A 20,749-nucleotide genomic window follows, 5' to 3' on the forward strand; every position below is an offset into this window, starting at 1 on the left:
AATTAACCACTTAACGTCTAATGACGGACACAATCCATCATTAGGCGCCTCCCCGTGTTTTGTGCGGGCTGCGGAGGTGAGCCCGCACCTTTTCTGGCACATGACAGCTAATCTGATCAGCTGACATGTGCCCAGAACAGCCGCGGGTGGAATTGTGATTCACCCACGGCTGTTAACATGTTAACGTTGACAGTGGCATTTAACATGGACTAGCAGGAAGCATGTCTTTACCTCCTCCCATCGGTGCCCATGTTTAATGACCGCGAGTGATCGATGGGTTGACATGACAACCCAGGGTCTGCAGGAGACCCATGAGGTTGTCATTGCTGGATTGCTGTGCGCGACCTGACAGTCAGCGCTCATAGCAAGTGAGCATATTTGCTATATAGAGCAGGGCAGAGCTGATTGGATAAGTGCAGCTTCTAGTCTCCCATGGAAATTATGAAGCAAGTAAAAAGTAAAAAAAAATGTTTTTGAAAAAAATGTAAAAAATATAAAAGTTCAAATCTCCCCCCCTTTCACCCCATTCAAAATAAACATCAATAAAAGAAATCAAATATATAGTACATATATTTGGTATCACCACATTCAGAATCGCCCAATCTATCAATGCATAAAAAGAATTCATCCAATCGGTAAACGGTGTAGCGAAAAAAAGTCTACACGCCAGAATTTAATTTTTTTAGGGTCGCTGCAACATTGCAATAAAATGCAATAACGGGCGAACAAAAGAACATATCTGCACCAAAATGGTATCCATAAAAACGTCAGCCCTCACCCAAATCCATTGGAGACGCTACGGGTCTCGGAAAATGGCAACTTTTTTTTTCCACAAAATTGGAATTTTTTTTCATCACTTAGATAAAAAATAACCTAGACATGTTTGGTGCCATTGAACTCGTAATAACCTGGAGAATCATAATGGCAGGTCAGTTTTAGCATTTAGTGAACCTACTGAAAAAGCCAAATAAAAAACAAGTGTGGGATTGCACTTTTTTGCTATTTCACAGGACTTGGAATTGTTTTCCCGTTTTCTATTACCCGACATAGTAAAACCAATGGTGTTCAAAAGTACAACTCGTCCCGCAAAAAAACAAGCCCTGGAATGGCCATTTTTACCAAAAAATAAAAAAGTTATGGCTCTGGGAAGAAGGGGAGCAAAAAATGAAAATGCAAAACCAAAAATACCCCTGGTCGTTAAGGAGTCGATACCTGGGTTGATTAAATTCATCTTGTGCTTGTAGCTTAATCCATACTGTAGTTTTGGACGTGTGGGGGGGTCTTTATGTGTATCTTTGCTTATAAATTCATCTGTATGGCTTATGACAGGTCACTGATCCCTCAGTGACCTGCCCCTTATTTAACCCCTTAGTGACAGAGCCAATTTGGTACTTAATGACCGAGCCAATTTTTACAATTCTCTGACCACTGTCAATTTATGAGGTTATAACTCTGGAACGTTTTAACGAATCCCGCTGATTCTGAGATTGTTTTTTCGTGACATATTGTACTTCATGATAGTGGTAACATTTCTTCGATATTTCTTGCGATTATTTATGAAAAAAACGGAAATATGGCAAAAAATTTTAAAATTTTGCAATTTTCAAACTTTGTATTTTTATGCCCTTAAATCAGAGAGATATGTCACGAAAAATAGTTAATAAATAAAATTTCCCACATGTCTACTTTACATCAGCACAATTTTGGAAACAAATTTTTTTTTGTTAGGGAGTTATAAGGGTTAAAAGTTGACCAGCAATTTCTCATTTTTACAACACCATTTTTTTTTAGGGACCACATCACATTTGAAGTCATTTTGAGGGGTCTATATGATAGAAAATAACGAAGTGTGACACCATTCTAAAAACTACACCCCTCAAGGTTCTCAAAACCACATTCACGAAGTTTATTAACCCTTTACGTGCTTCACAGGAACTGAAACAATGTGGAAGGAAAAAATGAACATTTAACTTTTTTTTGCAAACATCTTAATTCAGAACCATTTTTTTTAATTTCACATATGTAAAAACAGAAATGTAACCATAAATTTTGTTATGCAATTTCTCCTGAATACGCCAATACCCCATATGTGGGGGTAAACCACTGTTTGGGCGCACCGCAGAACTTGGAAGTGAAGGAGCGCCGTTTGACTTTTTCAATGCAGAATTGGCTGGAATTGAGATCGGACGCCATGTCACGTTTAGAGAGCCCCTCATGTACCTAAACAGTGGAAACTCCCCACAAGTGACACCATTTTGGAAACTAGACCCCTTAAGGAACTTATCTAGATGTGTGGTGAGCACTTTTAACCCCCAAGTACTTCACGGAAGTTTATAACGTAGAACCGTGAAAATAAAAAATCGCTTTTGTTTACACAAAAATGATCTTTTCGCCCACAAATTCTTATTTTTACAAGGGTAACAGGAGAAATTAGGCCACAAAAGTTGTTGTGCGATTTCTCCTGAATACGTCGATACCCCATATGTGAGGGTAAACCACTGTTTGGGCGCACCGCAGAGCTTGGAAGGGAAGGAGTGCCGTTTTACTTTTTCAATGTAGAATTGTCTGGAATTGAGATCGGATGCCATGTTGCGTTTGCAGAGCCCCTGGTGTGCCTAAACAGTAGAAACCCCCCACAAGTGACACCATTTTGGAAACTAGACCCCTTAAGGAACTTATCTAGATGTGTGGTGAGCACTTTGAACCCCCATGTGCTTCACAGAAGTTTATAACGTAGAGCCGTGAAAATAAAAAATCACATTTTTTCTACAAAAATGATCTTTTTGCCCCCAAATTTTTATTTTCACAAGGGTAACAGGAGAAATTAGACCACAAAAGTTGTTGTGCAATTTCTCATGAGTATGTCGATACCCAATATGTGGGGGTAAACCACTGTTTGGGCGCACGGCAGAGCTCGGAATGGAAGGAGCGCCGTTTTGGAATGCAGACTTAGATAGAATGGCCTGTGGGCGTTATGTTGCGTTTGCAGAGCCCCTGATGTACCTAAACAGTAGTAACCCCCCACAAGTGACCCCGTTTTGGAAACTAGACCCCCCCAAGGAACTTATATAGATGTGTGGTGAGAACTTTGAATGCCCAAGTGCTTCACAGAAGTCTATAATGCAGAATCATAAAAATAAAAAATAGTTTTTTTCCACAAAAAAGATTTTGTAGCCCCCAAGTTTTTATTTTCACAAGGGTAACAGGAGAAATTGGACCCCAGAAGTTGTTGTCCAATTTATCCCGAGTACGCTGATGCCCCATATGTGGGGGTAACCCACTGTTTGGGCACACGGCAGAGCTCAGAAGGGAGGGAGCACCATTTGACTTTTTGAGCGCAAAATTGGCTGTCGTGTTTAGAGACCCCCTGATGTACCTAAACAGTGGAAACCCCCCAATTCTAGCTCCAACCCTAACCCCAACACACCCCTAACCCTAATCCCAATCCGATCCACAATCCTTATCACTAACCCTAACGATAATCACAACCCTTACCCCAAAACAACCCTAATGTCAACCCTAACCATAACCCTAATCAAAACCCTAAATCCAACACACCCCTAATCCTAATCTCAACCCTAACCTCAAACCTAACCCTAATCCCAATACACCCCTAATCACAACCCTAACCTTAACCCTAATCCCAAACCTAACCCTAATCCCAAGCGTAACCCTAATGCCAACCCTAACCCTAATCCAAACCCTAACCCTAATCCCAACTCTAACCCTAACTTTAGCCCCAACCCTAGCCCTAACTTTAGCCCCAACCCGAACCCTAGCCCTTAGGCTACTTTCACACTTGCGGCGTTTGGCATCCGTCGCAATCCGTCGTTTTGGACAAGAAACGGATCCTACAAATGTGCCCGCAGGATGCGTTTTTTTGCCCATAGACTTGTATTGCCGACGGATCGTGACGGATGGCCACACGTCGCGTCCGTCGTGCACTGGATCAGTGTTTTGGCGGACCGTCAGCACAAAATGACGTTCAATGTAACGTTTTTTTGTACATCGCATCCGCCATTTCTGACTGCGCATGCGTGGCCGTAACTCCGCCCCCTCCTCCCCAGGACATAGATTGGGCAGCGGATGCGTTGAAAAACTACATCCGCTGCCCACGTTGTGCACAATTTTCACAACGTGCGTCGGCATGTCGGGCCGATGCATTGCGATGGCCCCGTACCGACGTAAGTGTGAAAGAAGCCTAACCCTAAATTTAGCGCCAACCCTAACCCTAAATTTAGCCCCAACCCTAACCCTAGCCCTAACCCTAGCCCTAGCCCTAGCCCTAACCCTAACCCTAGCCCTAGCCCTAACCCTAGCCCTAACCCTAGCCCTAACCCTAAGCCTAATTTTAGCCCCAACTGCTCTTCTCCTGGCGGCCGGCAGATGGAGATAGATGGCTGGCGCACTGCGCATGCGCCCGCCATTTTCTTTTCCCCGGTGGCCAGGAGGAGCAGCAGGAGGACCCAGGGACACCGGTGAGTATGATAGGGTCCTCGAATCCCCCTATTTCTCTGTCCTCTGATGTGCGATCACATCAGAGGATAGAGAATTACACTTTGCTTTTTTTTTTTTTTGCGGTTGCCGGTAAACAGTTAATTACCGGCGATCACAAAACAGGGGTCGGTAAAACCGACCCCGATCATGGTCTTTGGGGTCTCGGCTACCCCTGGTAGCCGAGACCCCAAAGATTCTCCCGGGGCCGGCCGGCATTTTGAAGATGGCGGCGCCCATCAGGAGCCACAAGGAACACCGGGGGAGACAGATGAGTATCAGGGGGCGATCGGGGACCCCTTTTCTCTGTCCTCTGATGTGCGATCACATCGGAGGACAAAGAAATTAAAAAGAAATCGCGTTTTTGTTTTTTTTTGCGATCGCCGGTAAACGGTTAATTACCGGCGATCGCAAATGCGGGGTCGGTAAAAAAACCCCCAAATCATGTTCTCTGGGGAGAAAATCCGACTCTGGGGGGCGCTATTTACTTTTTCCACAGCGCCGTTAATTAACGGCGCTGTGGTTTAAGTACCCTTAGCGGCCGCCGTTAAAAGGCGTATCGGCGGTCGCTATGGGGTTAACATGCTGTATATCTCATTGTTTGGGAAAAAAATTACATTTATCATGGAAATTGCCTCTTCAGAGAAAAAGAGGACTTGGAAGTAGCGATCCTACAAGTCACAATCAACATTTTAACGAGTCTTGCAATATGACTTAGGATAAATAGCCAAATCAGTATCTCAATTCGCAGACATGGTGTTTCGGGCTGTTAGCCCTCATCAGTGTGAAGCATGAGAACTGATTTGGCTAGGTGAGAGGCTCTGGAATGAGGTCTAAGGGGTAAGGTTTCTCCTTTGGAGAGTGACATACCAGTTCTGGCTTGTCAAGGTAAGGAGGCTTATTTGCCGTGCAATGCTCCTCTGGGATATTAAATATGCAAATTGCCTCTTCATGCAGGCGCCTGTGCTGTAGCATGATCAGATCTATAATATCCTTTTATTCATTTTATTTAGTGATATAAATTTGTTGACAAAATAAAAAATTTCTTCAAAATGGTGCAAGTGCCACCGCTGGTGCCATTTTGCTATGGGAAAAAGAAATTTGTCTCCACCAAGATGCTGCTGGCCGTGCCTGCGCAGTAGCTTCTACCTGATTAATGATACTGTGCAGGTGCAACCGGCAGGGCCATTATCAGGGCATTACTGCTCTGACTGGTGTATGGGGCCCGATCAATAGAAGGGGCCCGCATCAGGCCCTGTCTCTTCTGCTCCGGGCCCTAGCGGCAGGATTCAGTTACTCCATTGCCGTGCGTGGCCGCACGGCAATAAAGCCACCAGCCAATCGGAGCCTGGCAGCTGACGTCAGCACGCACACCGCCAGCATATGACATCATTGTCATTCGCTGGTGAGTGTGTACTTGAAATGCCTGGAGGGATCATAGCCGCAGGAGTGCGGCCAGGTAAGGAGAAAGGTTTTTTTCGTTTTTGTTTTTATTGAAAGCGGCAAGCCACAATATGTTTCACCGGAAGGATGGAGATAAATGGATCATGTGTCTCCATCCTGTCCAGGGTAGAATGGAGACATGGGGCAGAATGGGAGACATCGTGCAGAATGGAGACAAGGGGCAGAATGGAGGCACGGGGCAGAATGGAGACACGGGGCAGGATGGGAGACAGGTGGCAGGATGGGAGACACGGGGCAGGATGGAGTCACAGGGCAGGATGGAGACACGGCGCAGGATGGGAGACACAGGGCAGTATGGAGACACAGGGGTAGGATGGAGACACAGGGGCAGGATGGGAGACACGGGTGGCAGGATGGGAGATACAGGGGGCAGGATGAAGACATGGGGCAGGATGGAGACATGGGGGCAGGATGGGAGACACAGGGGGCAAGATGGGAGACACGGAGACAGGATGGGAGAAACAGGTGGCAGGATGGAGACCCAGGGGCAGGATGGAGACATGGGGCAGCACAGGGGGCAGGATGGAAACGGGGACAGGATGGGAGACACGGGGCAGGATGGGAGACATGGGGCAGGATGGAGACACGGGGCAGGATGGAGACACGGGGCAGGATGGAGACACAGGGACAGGATGGAGACATGGGGGCATGATGTGAGACACGGGGCAGGATGGAAACGGGGCATGATGGGAGACACAGAGGCAGGGTGGGCGACACAGGGCCTGATGAAAACGGGGCAGGATGTAAAAAGGGGGCAGGATGGAAAAAGGGGGCAGGATGGAAAAAGGGGGCAGGATGGAAACAGGGGGCAGGATGGAGATACAGGGTCAGGATGAAGACATGGGGCAGGATAGGAGACACGGGGAAGGATGGGAGACATGGAGGTAGGATGGGAGACACGGGGCAGGATGGAGACACAGGGGCAGTATCGAAACACGGAGGCAGGATGAGAGACACATGGTCAGGATGGAGACACGGAGGCAGGATGGAAGACAAGGGGCAGAATGGAGACAAGGGGCAGAATGGAGACACAAGGGCAAAAAGGGAGACATGGGGGCAGGATGGAGACACAGGGGGCAGGTTGGAGGCATGGTGCAGGATGGAGACAGATGGGGCAGGAACATGGGGCAGGATGGAGACAGTGGTGCAGAATCATGGGGCAGGATGGAGACAGATGAGGGAGGATCATGGGGTAGGATGGAGACAGATGAGGAAGGATCATGGGGTAGGATGGAGACACATGGGGCAGGATGGAGACACATGGTGCAGGATCATGGGGCAGGATGGATATGATGGGGCAGGATCATGGGGCAGATGGGGCAGTATCATGGGACAGATGGGGCAGGATTATGGGGCATATGTAGCGGGATCATGGGACAGATTGGGCAGGATCATGGGACATGATGGGGAGATCATATGGGCAGGATAGGACATCAAATGGGGGCAGAATGGATACTCATGAGGGCAGGATGGGAGAACATATGGGCCCAAGATGGGAGAACATATGGCTGGACCCAGGAATGAGAAACACTAGGGCCAGGAAGAGGGATATTGTTACCATAGGGGCTAATTAGGGGATATTATTACTGCAGTGATGTATTTATTTTATTTTTTGAGGATACTGTTTTAAAAGGGGGAGGCGGTCCTGTTACTGTGCAGAGTGACACTGTCACCTTTTTTTTCTTCTTCTGGTGTAGTTTAGAATTTGGGAAAAAAATGAGTAATGTGTTCTGCAAGCAGTGCTCTAAATAACTGTGGTATTTCCTGCAGAGACGAGCCCTGGCTGGAAGAAGTGACGGCGGTCTGTGCTGGATGAAGATGAAAAGTGAAGATGAAGGACTTCACCTAGAGACATCACTGGTGAGTCAGTGTGTTACCTGTACACTGTGTGAGATAATTCTACCTGAGTGGGTTGGTGAAACTCGCTTGGCAACAGGAATTAAAGCACTTAGGCATTATTTCTCCACAGTTTTTCCGGTTTATTAAGACTCATAAACCGTGTCACAAACAGTTCATTATACATGTCAACAGAACATATTAACCACCGACAGGCTGTTCCAATGGCAGACACTTCTCTGCCAGTAAAGACCCTTTATCTGGAGTTACCTTACAGGAGCTCCGGCTCCACACGCTGACTCCTGTCAGTGCAGGTTCCCAGGGGAAAGCTGCCTCACTGGGGTCACCTTCCTTGTGACCAGGACACCTCAGATAGTCCAGACCCATAGTAGGAACTGTAGCTTCCCCACCACAGTAGCCATCCCAGGCTCTGCAGATGCGGCCTCACCGTGCGCTTTTCAGGAAGTCCCGTCACAGGCACTTCCAACACACACGCCTTCAGTCCATGGTCTCACCAGGTGTTTCCAGGAATCCAGTCCATCCCAGGACATTCCAACACACTGGCTATAAAGGAACTCACATTCTGACCCATGTGACCCACGCCCTGGTCACATTACATAGTTGTAACCACTCCCATAGGTGGGAGGTTTGTGGCTAGTTCGACCCGCACAGCTCTTCAAACTAGCCCTATAAGCCCCCCTTATAAGTAAACACAACAAACACATATGGAACTATAAGTCTAAGCATAACCATATAATTTTGGGCTTACAGCGGAGAGCACATCTGCGACCCATACCGGCCATTTACAATAATGCCAGTCCCTAATTCACCATCATAATTATGCCTCCAAGCACATCCTGAAGCACACACACAGCGCCCCCTGGCTGTAACATGGGTCACTGCACCACAACTGACACTATACACTGTATACTATATACAACGGTCCTGTGTACAATGTCACCAGTGATCACTGTATTACCTTTATGCTATAAACTATATACAGATTTCCTGTATATAATGTCACCGGTGATCACTGTATTACCTTGCACAAACACTGTATACAGATGTCCTGTGTATAATGGCACTTATGGTGATATTAGTATTTTTTTTATTACTCATTGGTATTGTAGTATTCAGTCACTATGTGGTGGTAATACGTTGTCCAGCCATGACTTGGTGGTATTTGATCCTTGTATGTGCTATTATTTTGTCACTATGTGGTGGTAATATGTGGTCTGGTCATAGTATGGTGGTATTTGTTCCTTGTATGTGGTATTATTGGTCACCATGTGGTGGTAATATGTGGTCTGGACATGGTGTGGTGGTATTTGTTCCTTGTATGCAGTATTATAGGTCACTATGTGGTGGTAATATGGTGTCTGGTCATGGTGCAGTTGTATTTGTCCCTTGTATGTGATATTATTGGTCACCATGTGGTGGTAATATGTGGTCTGGACATGGTGTGGTGATTTTTATTCCTTGTATGTGGTATTATATTTCACTATGTGGTAGTAATATGGTGTCTGGTCATGGTGTGCTGGTATTTGTTCCTTGTATGTGGTATTATAGGTCACTATGGGGTGGTAATATGGTGTCTGGCCATGGTGCTGTGGTATTTGTCCCCTGTATGTGATATTATTGGTCATTTTAAAAATTGAAAAATAAATAAAAATATATCTAAATTGTAATGGATATTTTAACAAAAGTTTAATAGGTTAGAGTAGAGTAGGGCCCGGCCAAAAGAGTCTACCTTGTTAAGGTGGTGGCTTACAAAGTCTTTTGGCCTAAACTAAAGCTGCTGGCTATATGTGAGATCTGGTGATGGGAACTGTTAATATGTGATTGGTGAGAAGTGGAGTTTTTCCAAGAGAGAGCGGTGGGACTGTGGACAGTTCGAGGGGTGGAGCCTGGACGGTGTCTCAAGGGGGCCCTCAAAATTTTGCCAGTATGGGGCTCCAAAATTCCTAGTGGTATCCCTGGCCACCAGCATCATCTTGGTGGAGTGAAAAAAAATATTTTCTCCAGTAAAATGGCTCCAGTGGTGGTGCCTGCGCAATAGCATCTATTGAGCTCCAAATCATACTACTGCGCACACATTATTTTGAGGTAAAAACCTTTTTTGGCAACAAATTTATATCACTAAATAAAATAAATAAAAGGATATTATAGAACCAATCATACTACAGCACAGGCGCCGCCATTGGCACCTGCATGATGAATGTTATTTTTTTCAAAAGACTTAGGCTGGTTTCACACTTGCGTTTCAAAACGCATGCGTTTTGAAAAAAAACGCATGGTGAAAAAACACATGTAAACGCATGCAAACGCTGCGTTTTTTTGACGCATGCGTTTTTGCATATGGTGAAAAAAACGCGGCGTTTTGACGCGTTTACATGCGTTTTTCCATGCGTTTGCATTTTTTAAACGCATGCTGAGAAATGTGTGTCAGCTGCCAATCATTAAAATAAAGTAAAAAACCCACTATAAACAGAAAGAGTTAGGGTTAGCGGTAGGGTTAGGGGTAGGGATCATAACCCTAACCCTAACCCTAAAGGGATCCTAACCCTAACCCTACCCCTAACCCTAAGCCTAAAGGGATCCTAACCTTAACCCTAACCCTAAAGGGATTAGGGTTAGGGTTAGGGGTAGGGTTAGGGTTAGGATCCCTTTAGGGTTAGTGTTAGGGTTAGGGGTAGGGGTAGGGTTAGGGATAGGGTTAGGGATAGGGTTAGGATCCCTTTAGGGTTAGGGTTAGGGTTAGGATCCCTTTAGGGTTAGGGTTAGGATCCCTTTTATCACCTTTATGGTGGGGGGTGGCATATCAGTGTGTTTTCTGTTGTTTTTTTATAAAAACGCATGCGTTTTTAATGCAAACAAATGCATGTGCTTAAAAACGCATGCATTTACATAGACATCAATAGGTTTTTTTGCCGCGAAAAAACGCATGCGTTTTTTGCGGCAAAAAAAAACGCCGCAAAAATTACTACATGTTGCATTTATGCAACACAACGCATGCAGAGAAAAAACGCATGCGTTGCAAAAACGCGTCAAAACGCATGCAAAAAACACATGCATTTTTAATGTTAAATATAGGGGGAAAAAACGCATGCTTTTTTTGCGTTTTTTACCGCAAAAACGCAAAAAAAAAAACGCAAATGTGAAACCAGCCTAAGTTTGACATTGCCATAATTTGTACTGATCTGGAGAAGCATGTTGGCAGACAACTTTTTACCATAAAATGAACGCTGTATAAGAAGATAGGAATTTAGAGTAGAGGGGAAAGGATGTGGATTTTTTAAATTGATGTACTGTATATTAGAAAATTGCTTAGCTTTTTTATACATTAAGTTTTGGACAACCCCTTTAGGACTTTTACTGAGCTTTTTTGTCACTTTTAGTGTTTAATATATTTGTATCAGGGTGACTGATACATTTTTTTATACATTTTTTTGGAAATGCATGTCATTTCATGTCTACTGTTCTCCTTGATTTGATCCCAGGTCACACATGTCTAGTTGGAATGTGGCCATACATATGCATATCGTACACTTGCAGTCACATCACCGCAAGGTTTCACCGCCTGCACCAGAGAATCCTGACAGCGCATGCTGCTTGGGCTCTGAGAATTCACAAGCCTGCAGTCACATAGAGTGACAACAGACTTTCATGCCAAACCTGAATAACCCCTTTAATTTTATAGAAACCAATGAGAAAAACAATGGCTACTAGGCTCAGAAATTAAATGAAACCTAGCAAACAATTGTGAAACTATATAAAAAACAAATGGCATTCACTTTAAATGGGTCAGTCAGAAAATTAATGAAGCAGTGTTGTGCATGTGGGACTATTACCACAAACATGGTACTCTAGAGCCTCATCCTTGGGATCATTATGTGTTTCAGTGGATGGACTTTCAGCAATCAATAACTTTACACCTATCCTGTGGATAGATGAAAAGTTGTTATGGTGGCCGACCCCTACATGCTATCTCAAACCATTATCTGTATAGCTTTTTCTTATGTTTTTCTTTGCCTTAGTATTTTTGCATATAATTTACAAAAGCCAATACAAACTGACCTGTAGATCCTCACCCTCGGCTGGGAGAGTCTCACCACTTGCTTCATTGGGGCTGTTTTCTAGCATGGAGGTAGGAGATACCTGACTTCTGTCTAGACTTCTGTATGATCTCAGCTCTGCTTGCAAGTTTGTGAGTTCTGTTTTCAAAGCACTGACATTATAAAGAAATACAGCTGTAAGGCAGGAGAAGAGAAGAATGATGAGCGGAAGACTGGCAGCTAATATAACTCCCTTTGGGTGATGATGGCAACAGTTGTAAATCCGTTTTTGCTCGGCGGTAGGTGGAAGATAATTTGTTGATGTGCTTTCTGCATCCATTCTGAACTTCTTTATGGAATATCTAAGGATTTTCTTATTTGGCTCCTTGTTAGAAGGGAAATATTCCAAATTCACATCTTGTGCCAGGGCAGAGAGATGTATCCAGAGGGATTTCACTAGCATTACTACTTTGGTTTGTCATTTTATTGTATCGTATTTCTTTCCTGTTCCATTTTCGCTTTACAATTGTCCCTTTGTATTCTGTTATGTTCGAATGCATTTCTATTTGTGATCGTCAGGAACTTCTTCTTTTTAGGAAGGAAGTAATATTTAATGATATTTAGAGGAAGACATGCATGCCATCATCTCTTTCTCTATTACTGATTGTAGGCTAGTCATTTACAAGAACATATCCACAGCTCCTTTAAAAAAAATATTGAGTAAACGCGGAAATAACATTAAAGCAGTTCCCCACTTGGGAAATTTTCATTTGTTTCAAGGATTTCCTAAAAGGGAATCTGTCAGATCCCCCGCAACCCCAGAACCACCAGCAGTTGTGTCTGCATATGTAAATACCCTAATAGCCCCTGTATTACATTACACACATAAATAGATCTTTAGAAAAAGTATTTCTGAAATCCGGTTATGAAATGTAAATGAGGCCTTTGACTAGTCAATGGGGTGTTAGTGTCCCCAAACTAGTCAGCCCACTTAAATGTTATCGCTCCCACAGGTGCCAACCATTAATAAGCCTTAAAAATATAATGACCAGATTAGACTTTGCCAAAAAAAATCTAAAGAAGCCAGCCCAGTTCAGGGAAAGCATTCTTTGGATAAATGAAACTAAGATCAACCTGTAACCGAATAATGGAAAGAAGAAAGAATGGAGAGGGCTTGGAATGGCTCATAATCCAAAACACACCACATCCTCTATAAAATATGGTGTAGGCAGTGTGATAGCATGGACATGCATGGCTTCCAATGGCACTGGGTCACTGGTGTTCATTTATGTGACTGAAGACAGAAGAAGCCCGATGAATTCTGAAGTGTACACGGTTATACATTCTCCTCCTCAAATTCAACCAAATGTGGCAAGGTTGATTGGACGGCGCTTCACAGTACAGATGGACAATGACCCAAAACATACTATGAAAGCAATCCAGGCGTTTAAGGCAAAGAAATGGATGATTCTGCCATTGCAGAATATATCAGGAGGTCTGAACCCCATACTGCATGGGGTTATTCACCGAATAACGGCGACCGCAAAAAAAAAGTCTGATTTCCCATTTATTTCTCGCTCCTCTGATATGATCTAGCATATCAGAGGAGAGAGAAATGGGGTCCCTAAAGCCCCCCAGGTACCTCCGGTGTCCATGGACCCTTGGGCTCTGTCCTATGGCCCTGCGTGTCATCTTCCTGGGAGAAAATGGTGGGCGCATGCGCAGTGCATCCACCGAGATCTGCCAGCAGGGACACCTGGCAACAATAGGAGATTTTTCCTTTTGGTTCATTTTGATCACTATGATAGATCCTATCACAGTGATCAAAATGGAAAAAATATGACATCAAACCCCCCATATTTTTTTCCACTTTTCCATTAGGGTTAGGGTTGGGACTAGGGTTAGGGTTGGGGCTAGGGTTAGGGTTAGAGCAAAGGCTAAGGTTGGGCTATGGTTAGGGTTGGGCTAGCATTGGGCTAGGGTTTTGATGATGGGGTTAGGGTGGTGTTGGTGTTAGCGTGGTGTTGTGGTTATGGTTAAGGTTGGGATTATGGTTAGGGGTGTGTTGGGGTTAGGGTTGTGGTTAGGGTTATGGTTGGGATTAGGGTTAGGGGTTTGTTGGGGTTAGGCCTGTGTTAAGGTTGGAGTTATAATTGGGGGGTTCCACTGTTTAGGTGCATCAGGGGGTCTCTAAATGTGACATGGCACCCACCATTGATTGCAGACAATTTTGCGTTCAAAAAGTCAAACGGTTCTCCCTCCCTTCTGAGCCCTGCCATGCACCCAAACAGTGGCTATCCCTTACACAAGGGGTATCGGTGTACTCAGGGGAAATTGCATAACAAATGTTGTGGTCCAATTTCTCCTGTTACGCTTGTTAAAATAAAATAGTTTGGGCCAAAAGTAAAATTTTTGGTGAAAAAAGTAAAATGTTCATTTTTTTCCTTCCACATTGCTTTAGTTCTCGTGAGGCACCTGAAGGGTTAATAAACTTCTTGAATGTGGTTTTTAGCACCTTGAGGGGTGCAGTTTTTAGAATGGTGTCACTTTTGGGTATTTTCTATCATATTGACCCCCCAAACTCACTTCAAATGTAAGGTGGTCCCTAAAAAAATGGTTTTGTAAATTTTGTTGGAAAAATCAGAAATTGCTGGTCTATTTTTAACCCTTATAACATCCTAACAAAAAAAATTGTGTTTCCAAAATTGTGCTGATGTAAAGATGACATGTGGGAAATGTTATTTATTAACTATTTTGTGTGACACAACACTCTGCTTTAAGGGCACAAAAATTACAAGTTTGAAAATTGCAAAATCTTCAAAATTGTTGCCAAATTTCTTTTTTTTTCACAAATAAACGCAAGTCATATCAAATAAATTTGACCACTAGCATGAAGTACAATATGTCACGAAAAAACAATCTCAGAACCAGAGGAATCTGTTGAAGCGTTTCAGAGCTATAACCTCATAAAGTGACAGTGGTCATAATTGTAAAAATTGGCTTGGTCATTAAATACAAAATTGGCATGTCACTAAGGGGTTAAAGAGAATCTGTCAATAGAATCAACTCTCCTAAGCCATCTATATAGGCATGTAGGTCATGGGAAGCTGAATAAAATGAACCCTTGATATCTGTGATTTGATGTAATTTTCCAGAGACCTCTATGTTTTTCTTATATGTAAATGAGCTGCTCAGGACTGTGGGCTGGACATAGATCTCCCGGGGAACTTGCCTCCAAAGCTTATTATAAATAAAAGGGGGCATTACCAGTGGGATGTGCTATAGCCACTCTCTGCTCTCCTGTGATTATAACGGACACATCAGCAGGTTCTCTCTTTTTCAGCTTCCATCTCACAGGTAGACAGTGTTGCAATATTGTTGCAATAAAGCCGGGCTCTGCGTTGTCACTGCTAATGTGTTTGACTCAAATTGGTAATGCCTCCTTTCATTTAAAATATGCTCTGGAGGCAGATTCTTATGCAGATCAGATTACGGCCCATTTCCTGGAAAAGCTCATTTACATGTCATAAAAAATGGATTTCTCTAGGATAAGACATCAGATCCCAGATATCAAGGTATCACTTGTCCTGCTGACAGATTGCCATTAAGGACCTGGCGATTTTAAGATTGAGCACTTTAGTTTTTTCTTCTCCCTCTTCTAAGAGCCATAACTGTTTTATATTTTCACCTACATCTATATATATATATAATTGTCTAAGGGTCACTTCCATCTGTCTCTGTCCTTCTGTCACGGTTATTCGTTCGCTGATTGGTCTCGGCAGCTGCCTGTCATGGCTGCCGCAACCAATCAGCAACGGGCACAGTCCGATTAGTCCCTCCCCTGCTCTCACTCCCCGGCGCCCGCTCCATAATCCCCTCCACTCACCGCTCACTGCTCACACAGGGTTAATGGCAGCGGTAACTGCCCGTAACGCACTCCATTACCGCTGCTATTAACCCTGTGTGTCCCCAACTATTTACTATTGATGCTGCCTATGCAGCATCAATAGTAAAAATAGGTCATGTTAAAAATAATAATAAAAAAAAAAACCTGCTATACTCACCCTCCGCCGCCTTTCCCGCTCCTCGCCACGCTCCCGCAACTGCTCCATTGCAAGCGGCAGCTTCCGGTCCCAGGGCTGGTGTGCGACAAGGACCTGCCATGACGTCACGATCATGTGACCACGACGTCATCATAGGTCCTGCTAATACCAGCCCTGGGACCACCAGAAGCTGCCGCTTGCAATGGAGCCGTCCCGGGAGCGTGGTGAGGAGCGGCAAAGGCAGGGAATGGTGAGTATAGCAGGACTTCCAAAGGGCCTTCGGAAGGTGAGTATATGTTTATTTTTTTTTTTAAGTCTCTATACTACGTGACTCTGTGCTGGGCAATATACTACGTGACTGGGTAATATACTACGTGGCTCTGCTATATGCTATGTGGCTGGGCAATATACTACGTGCCTGGGCAATATACCGTACTACGTGGCTCTGATATATAATATGTGGCTGTGCAATATACTACGACACTGGGCAATATACTACGTGGCTGGGCAATATACTATGTGACTGGGCAATATACTACGTTGCTGGGCAATATACTATGTGACTGGGCAATACACTACGTGACTGGGCAATATACTATGTGGCTGGGCAATATACTACGTGGCTAGCCAATATACTATGTGACTGGGCAACATACTACGTAACTGGGCAATATATTATGTGACTGGGCAATATACTAAGTGACTAGGCAACATACTACTTGGCTGGGCAATATACTATGTGACTGGGCAATATACTACGTAGCTGGGCAATATACTACGTGACTGGGCAATATACTACGTGACTGGGCAATATACTACGTGGCTGGGCAATATACTATGTGACTGGGCAATATACTACGTGACTGGGCAACATACTACTTGGCTGGGCAATATACTACATGACTGGGCAATATACTACGTGGCTGGGCAATATACTACATGACTGGGCAATATACTACGTGACTGGGCAATATACTACGTAACTGGCCAATATACTACGTAACTGGGCAATATACTACGTGACTGGGCAATATACTACGTGACTGGGCAATATACTACGTGACTGGCAATATACTACGTGACTGGGCAATATACTATGTGGCTGGACAATATACTACGTGACTGGGCAATATACTACGTGACTGGCAATATACTACGTGACTGGGCAATATACTATGTGGCTGGACAATATACTACGTGACTGGGCAATATACTACGTGACTGGGCAATATACTACGTGGCTGGGCAATATACTACGTCACTGGGCAATATACTACATGGACATGCATATTCTAGAATACCCGATGCGTTAGAATCGGGCCACCATCTAGTAGCCATATAATGGTTTGTTTTTTACAGGACGAGTTGTACTTTTGAAGGACACCATTCATATTCAAATATACTTTACTGGAAAATGGAAAAAAAATCCAAGTGAGCTGAAATTGAAAAAAACACCACAATTCAACATTTTTTTTTTGTTATTATGGCTTTCATTCTTCAATGGAAATGACCGGAAATATAATTCTCCAAGTCAGTATGATAATGGTGATAACAAACTTGCATCGTTTTTTCATAAGTGGTAAAAAAAAAAATCTGATATTTGCAAAAATAAAAATGCTTGTGTTGCCATTTTCCAAAACCCAACCTTTTGAGTGATGTAAATGATGCTGTTAAAGAGTGACTACTGCATTTAACAGGTTAACAGCTGCTCCACTTACTGCTGTTACATTAACAAACTGTGACATTAACCAAAAAGTAACATTAACCCTTTCTATGTATCCTCCCTCTTCCCCTGGAAGTGACATAAACCCCAAGCCTAACTGTGACAACTTTTTGAAAAGTGTCTGGAACCTTTCAATAATCTTGTCGTTAAGGATGGAGGGCAATGTCAGAGAGCCAGCACTGGAGTAGGCTTGGTCACTAAAACTACCTGTTACTTTTAACCAGTGGAAGCCTATGCAATAAAAAAAAAAAAATTAAATTCCCCCTTTAAATATTCTGCACTTAAGTGATTACAATGGGAAACTCAGATTTTTTACTTTAAATAGGATCAGGGCTAAATGTAAAAAGCATACATATATTAAGTAGTCTTTCAGGTACTTCAATAGTATGAATTGCCAATCAATTATGCATATGATTACCTTGAAAGTGAAGTACTTTGTTTATTTGTTGGAAATGTTATTGACTCCTGCTATAGTGACACTTATGAAAAATCTATTCCCTCTACAATACAATTAGAACATTCGGTATTTCATCCAGATGTTGATTCATAATAACTGCAATCCCTGCACATCATTGTGTAACATTCTGACAACTTGTCCATCCAGAGGCCACAGATCATTGGAAATAGTGAATTATTGTAAGTTTAGCTGAACATCAATTAGCTAGCAGATACAGACGGACAGTATAGAGGATATACATAGTCCTGGTGACACTAATGATAAGAATAAAGTACCTAAGTAAATTTACAGTGGGTATGGAAAGTACTCAGACCCCTTTAAATTTTTCACTCTTTCATTACAGCCATTTGGCAGATTCAAAAAAGTTAATTTTTCTCTCATTAATGTACACTCTGCACCCCTTCTTGACTGAAAAAAAAAACAGAAATGTAGAAATTTTTGCAAATTTATGAAAAAAGAAAAACTTAAATATCACATGGTCATAAGTATTCAGACCCTTTTCTCAGTATTGAGTAGAAGCACCCTTTTGAGCTAGTACAGCCATGAGTCTTCTTGGGAATGATGCAACAAGTTTTTCACACCTGGATTTGGGGATCCTCTGCTATTCTTCCTTGCTGATCCTCTCCAGTTCCGTCAGGTTGGATGGTGACCTTTGGTGGACAGCCATTTTCAGATCTCTCCAGAGAAACTCAATTGGTTTTAGGACAGGGCTCTGGCTGGGCCAGTCAAGAATGGTCACTGCGTTGTTCTGAAGCCACTCCTTTGTTATTTTAGCTGTGTCAATGTCTTGTTGGAAGGTGAACCATCGGCCAAGTTTGAGGTCCAGAGTACTCTGGAAGAGGTTTTCATCCAGGATATCTCTGTACTTGGCCGCATTCATGTTTCCTTCAATGACAACCAGTCGTCCTGTCCCTGCAGCTGAAAAACACCCCCATAGCATAATGCTGCCTCCACCATGTTTCACTGTTGGGATTATATTGGGCAGGCGGTGAGCAGTGCCTGGTTTTATTTACACATACTGCTTAGAATTTTCACCAAAATGGTCTATTTTAGTCTCATCAGACCAGAGAATCTTATTTATCATAGTCTAGGAGTCCTTCATGGTTTTTTGTTTTTTTAGCAAACTCTATGAGGGCTTTCATATGGCTTGCACTGGGGAGAGGCTTTATTAAGACCACTCTGTCATAAAGGCCTGACTGGTGAAAAGCTGCAGTGATTGTTGACTTTGTGGAACTTTCTCCCATCTCCCTACTGCATCTCTGGAGATCAGCCACAGTGATCTTGGGGTTCTTCTTTACCTCTCTCACCAAGGCTCTTCTCCCACGATTGCTCAGTTTGGCTGGATGGCCAGGTCTAGGAAGACTTCTGGTGGTCCAAAACGTCTTCCATTTAAGAATTATGCAGGCCACTGTGCTCTTGAGAACCTTGAGTACTGCAGAAATTCTTTTGTAACCTTGGCCAGATTGGTGCCTTGCCACAATTCTGTCTCTGAGCTCCTTGGCCAGTTCCTTTGACCTCATGATTCTCATTTGGTCTGACATGCACTGAGAGATGTGAGGTTCTATATAGACAGGTGTGTGCCTTTCCAAATCAAGTCCTATCAATTTAATTAAACACAGCTGGACTCCAATGAAGGAATAGAATGATCTCATGGAGTATCACCAGGAAATGGACAGCTAGTGACTTAAATATGAGTGTCTGAGCAAAGGGTCTGAATACTTATGACCATCTGATATTTTAGTTTTTCTTTTTTAACAAATTTGCAAAAATTTCTAAGGGGTATCGTTTCTCCTTATGGAGAGTGACATACCATCTCTAGCTTGTCAAGGTAAGGAGGCTTATTCGCCGTGCAATGCTCCTCTGGGAAATATAATATGCAAATTGCCTTTTCTGAGAAAAAGAGGACTTAAACTCTATAGCGCCACCTGTTGGGAGTAGCGATCCTACAAGTCACAATCAACCCTTTAAACGAGTCGTGCAATATGACTTAGGATAAAAGCCAAATCAGTATCTCAATTCGCAGACACGGTGTTTCGGGCAGTTGGCCCTCGTCAGTGCGAAGCATGAGAACTAATTACCTAGCCAAATCCTCACCATAATATTCAACGTCAGAAGTATGCAAAAGAACATCTAAACAAGCTGATGCATTTTATAAACAAGTCCTGTGGACCGATGAGGTTAAAATAGAACTCTTTGGCCAAAATGATCAATGTGTGGAGAGAAAAGGTGTTATGATCTGGTGGTTTAGGAGCAACATGGGACGAGCTCTGAAGGAAGTGGTACCTGTACTGACCGCAGTCCTTAAGCTCAACACAACACTAGAAGTAGCCGTGGGATGCTCCTGACACTCCCTAGGCACCTCGTCACAGCCTGAGAACTAACTACCCCTAAAGATAGAAACAGGAAAACTATCTTGCCTCAGAGAAAATCCCCAAAGGATAGATAGCCCCCCACAAGTAATGACTGTGAGTGGAGAGGGAAGAGACATACACAGAATGAAACCAGGATGAGCACAGGAGGCCAGTCTAGCTAGATAGATAGGACAGGATGGAATACTGTGCGGTCAGTATAAAACACTACAAAAAATCGACACAGAGTTTACAAAAATCTCCACACCTGACTAAAAGTGTGGAGGGTAAATCTGCTTCCCAGAGCTTCCAGCTACACAGAATAATTC

At 43.5% G+C, this 20,749-nt stretch overlaps 1 protein-coding gene across 1 annotated transcript in view; it reads right to left on the reverse strand.

Moving 5' to 3' along the window:
- TNFSF13B (TNF superfamily member 13b) overlaps positions 1–12,331 on the reverse strand; it is a 254,656-nt gene extending 242,325 nt beyond the window's left edge. Inside the window, 2 exon segments of the mRNA XM_069757934.1 lie at positions 11,872–12,241; positions 12,243–12,331. Of these exon segments, the coding sequence (XP_069614035.1) occupies positions 11,872–12,241; positions 12,243–12,331 (459 nt within the window).
- Between the last annotated feature and the right edge of the window lie 8,418 nt (positions 12,332–20,749).

Source organism: Ranitomeya imitator, chromosome 3 (assembly GCF_032444005.1).
Source record: "Ranitomeya imitator isolate aRanImi1 chromosome 3, aRanImi1.pri, whole genome shotgun sequence".
In the NCBI taxonomy this organism is placed as follows: Eukaryota; Metazoa; Chordata; class Amphibia; order Anura; family Dendrobatidae; genus Ranitomeya; species Ranitomeya imitator.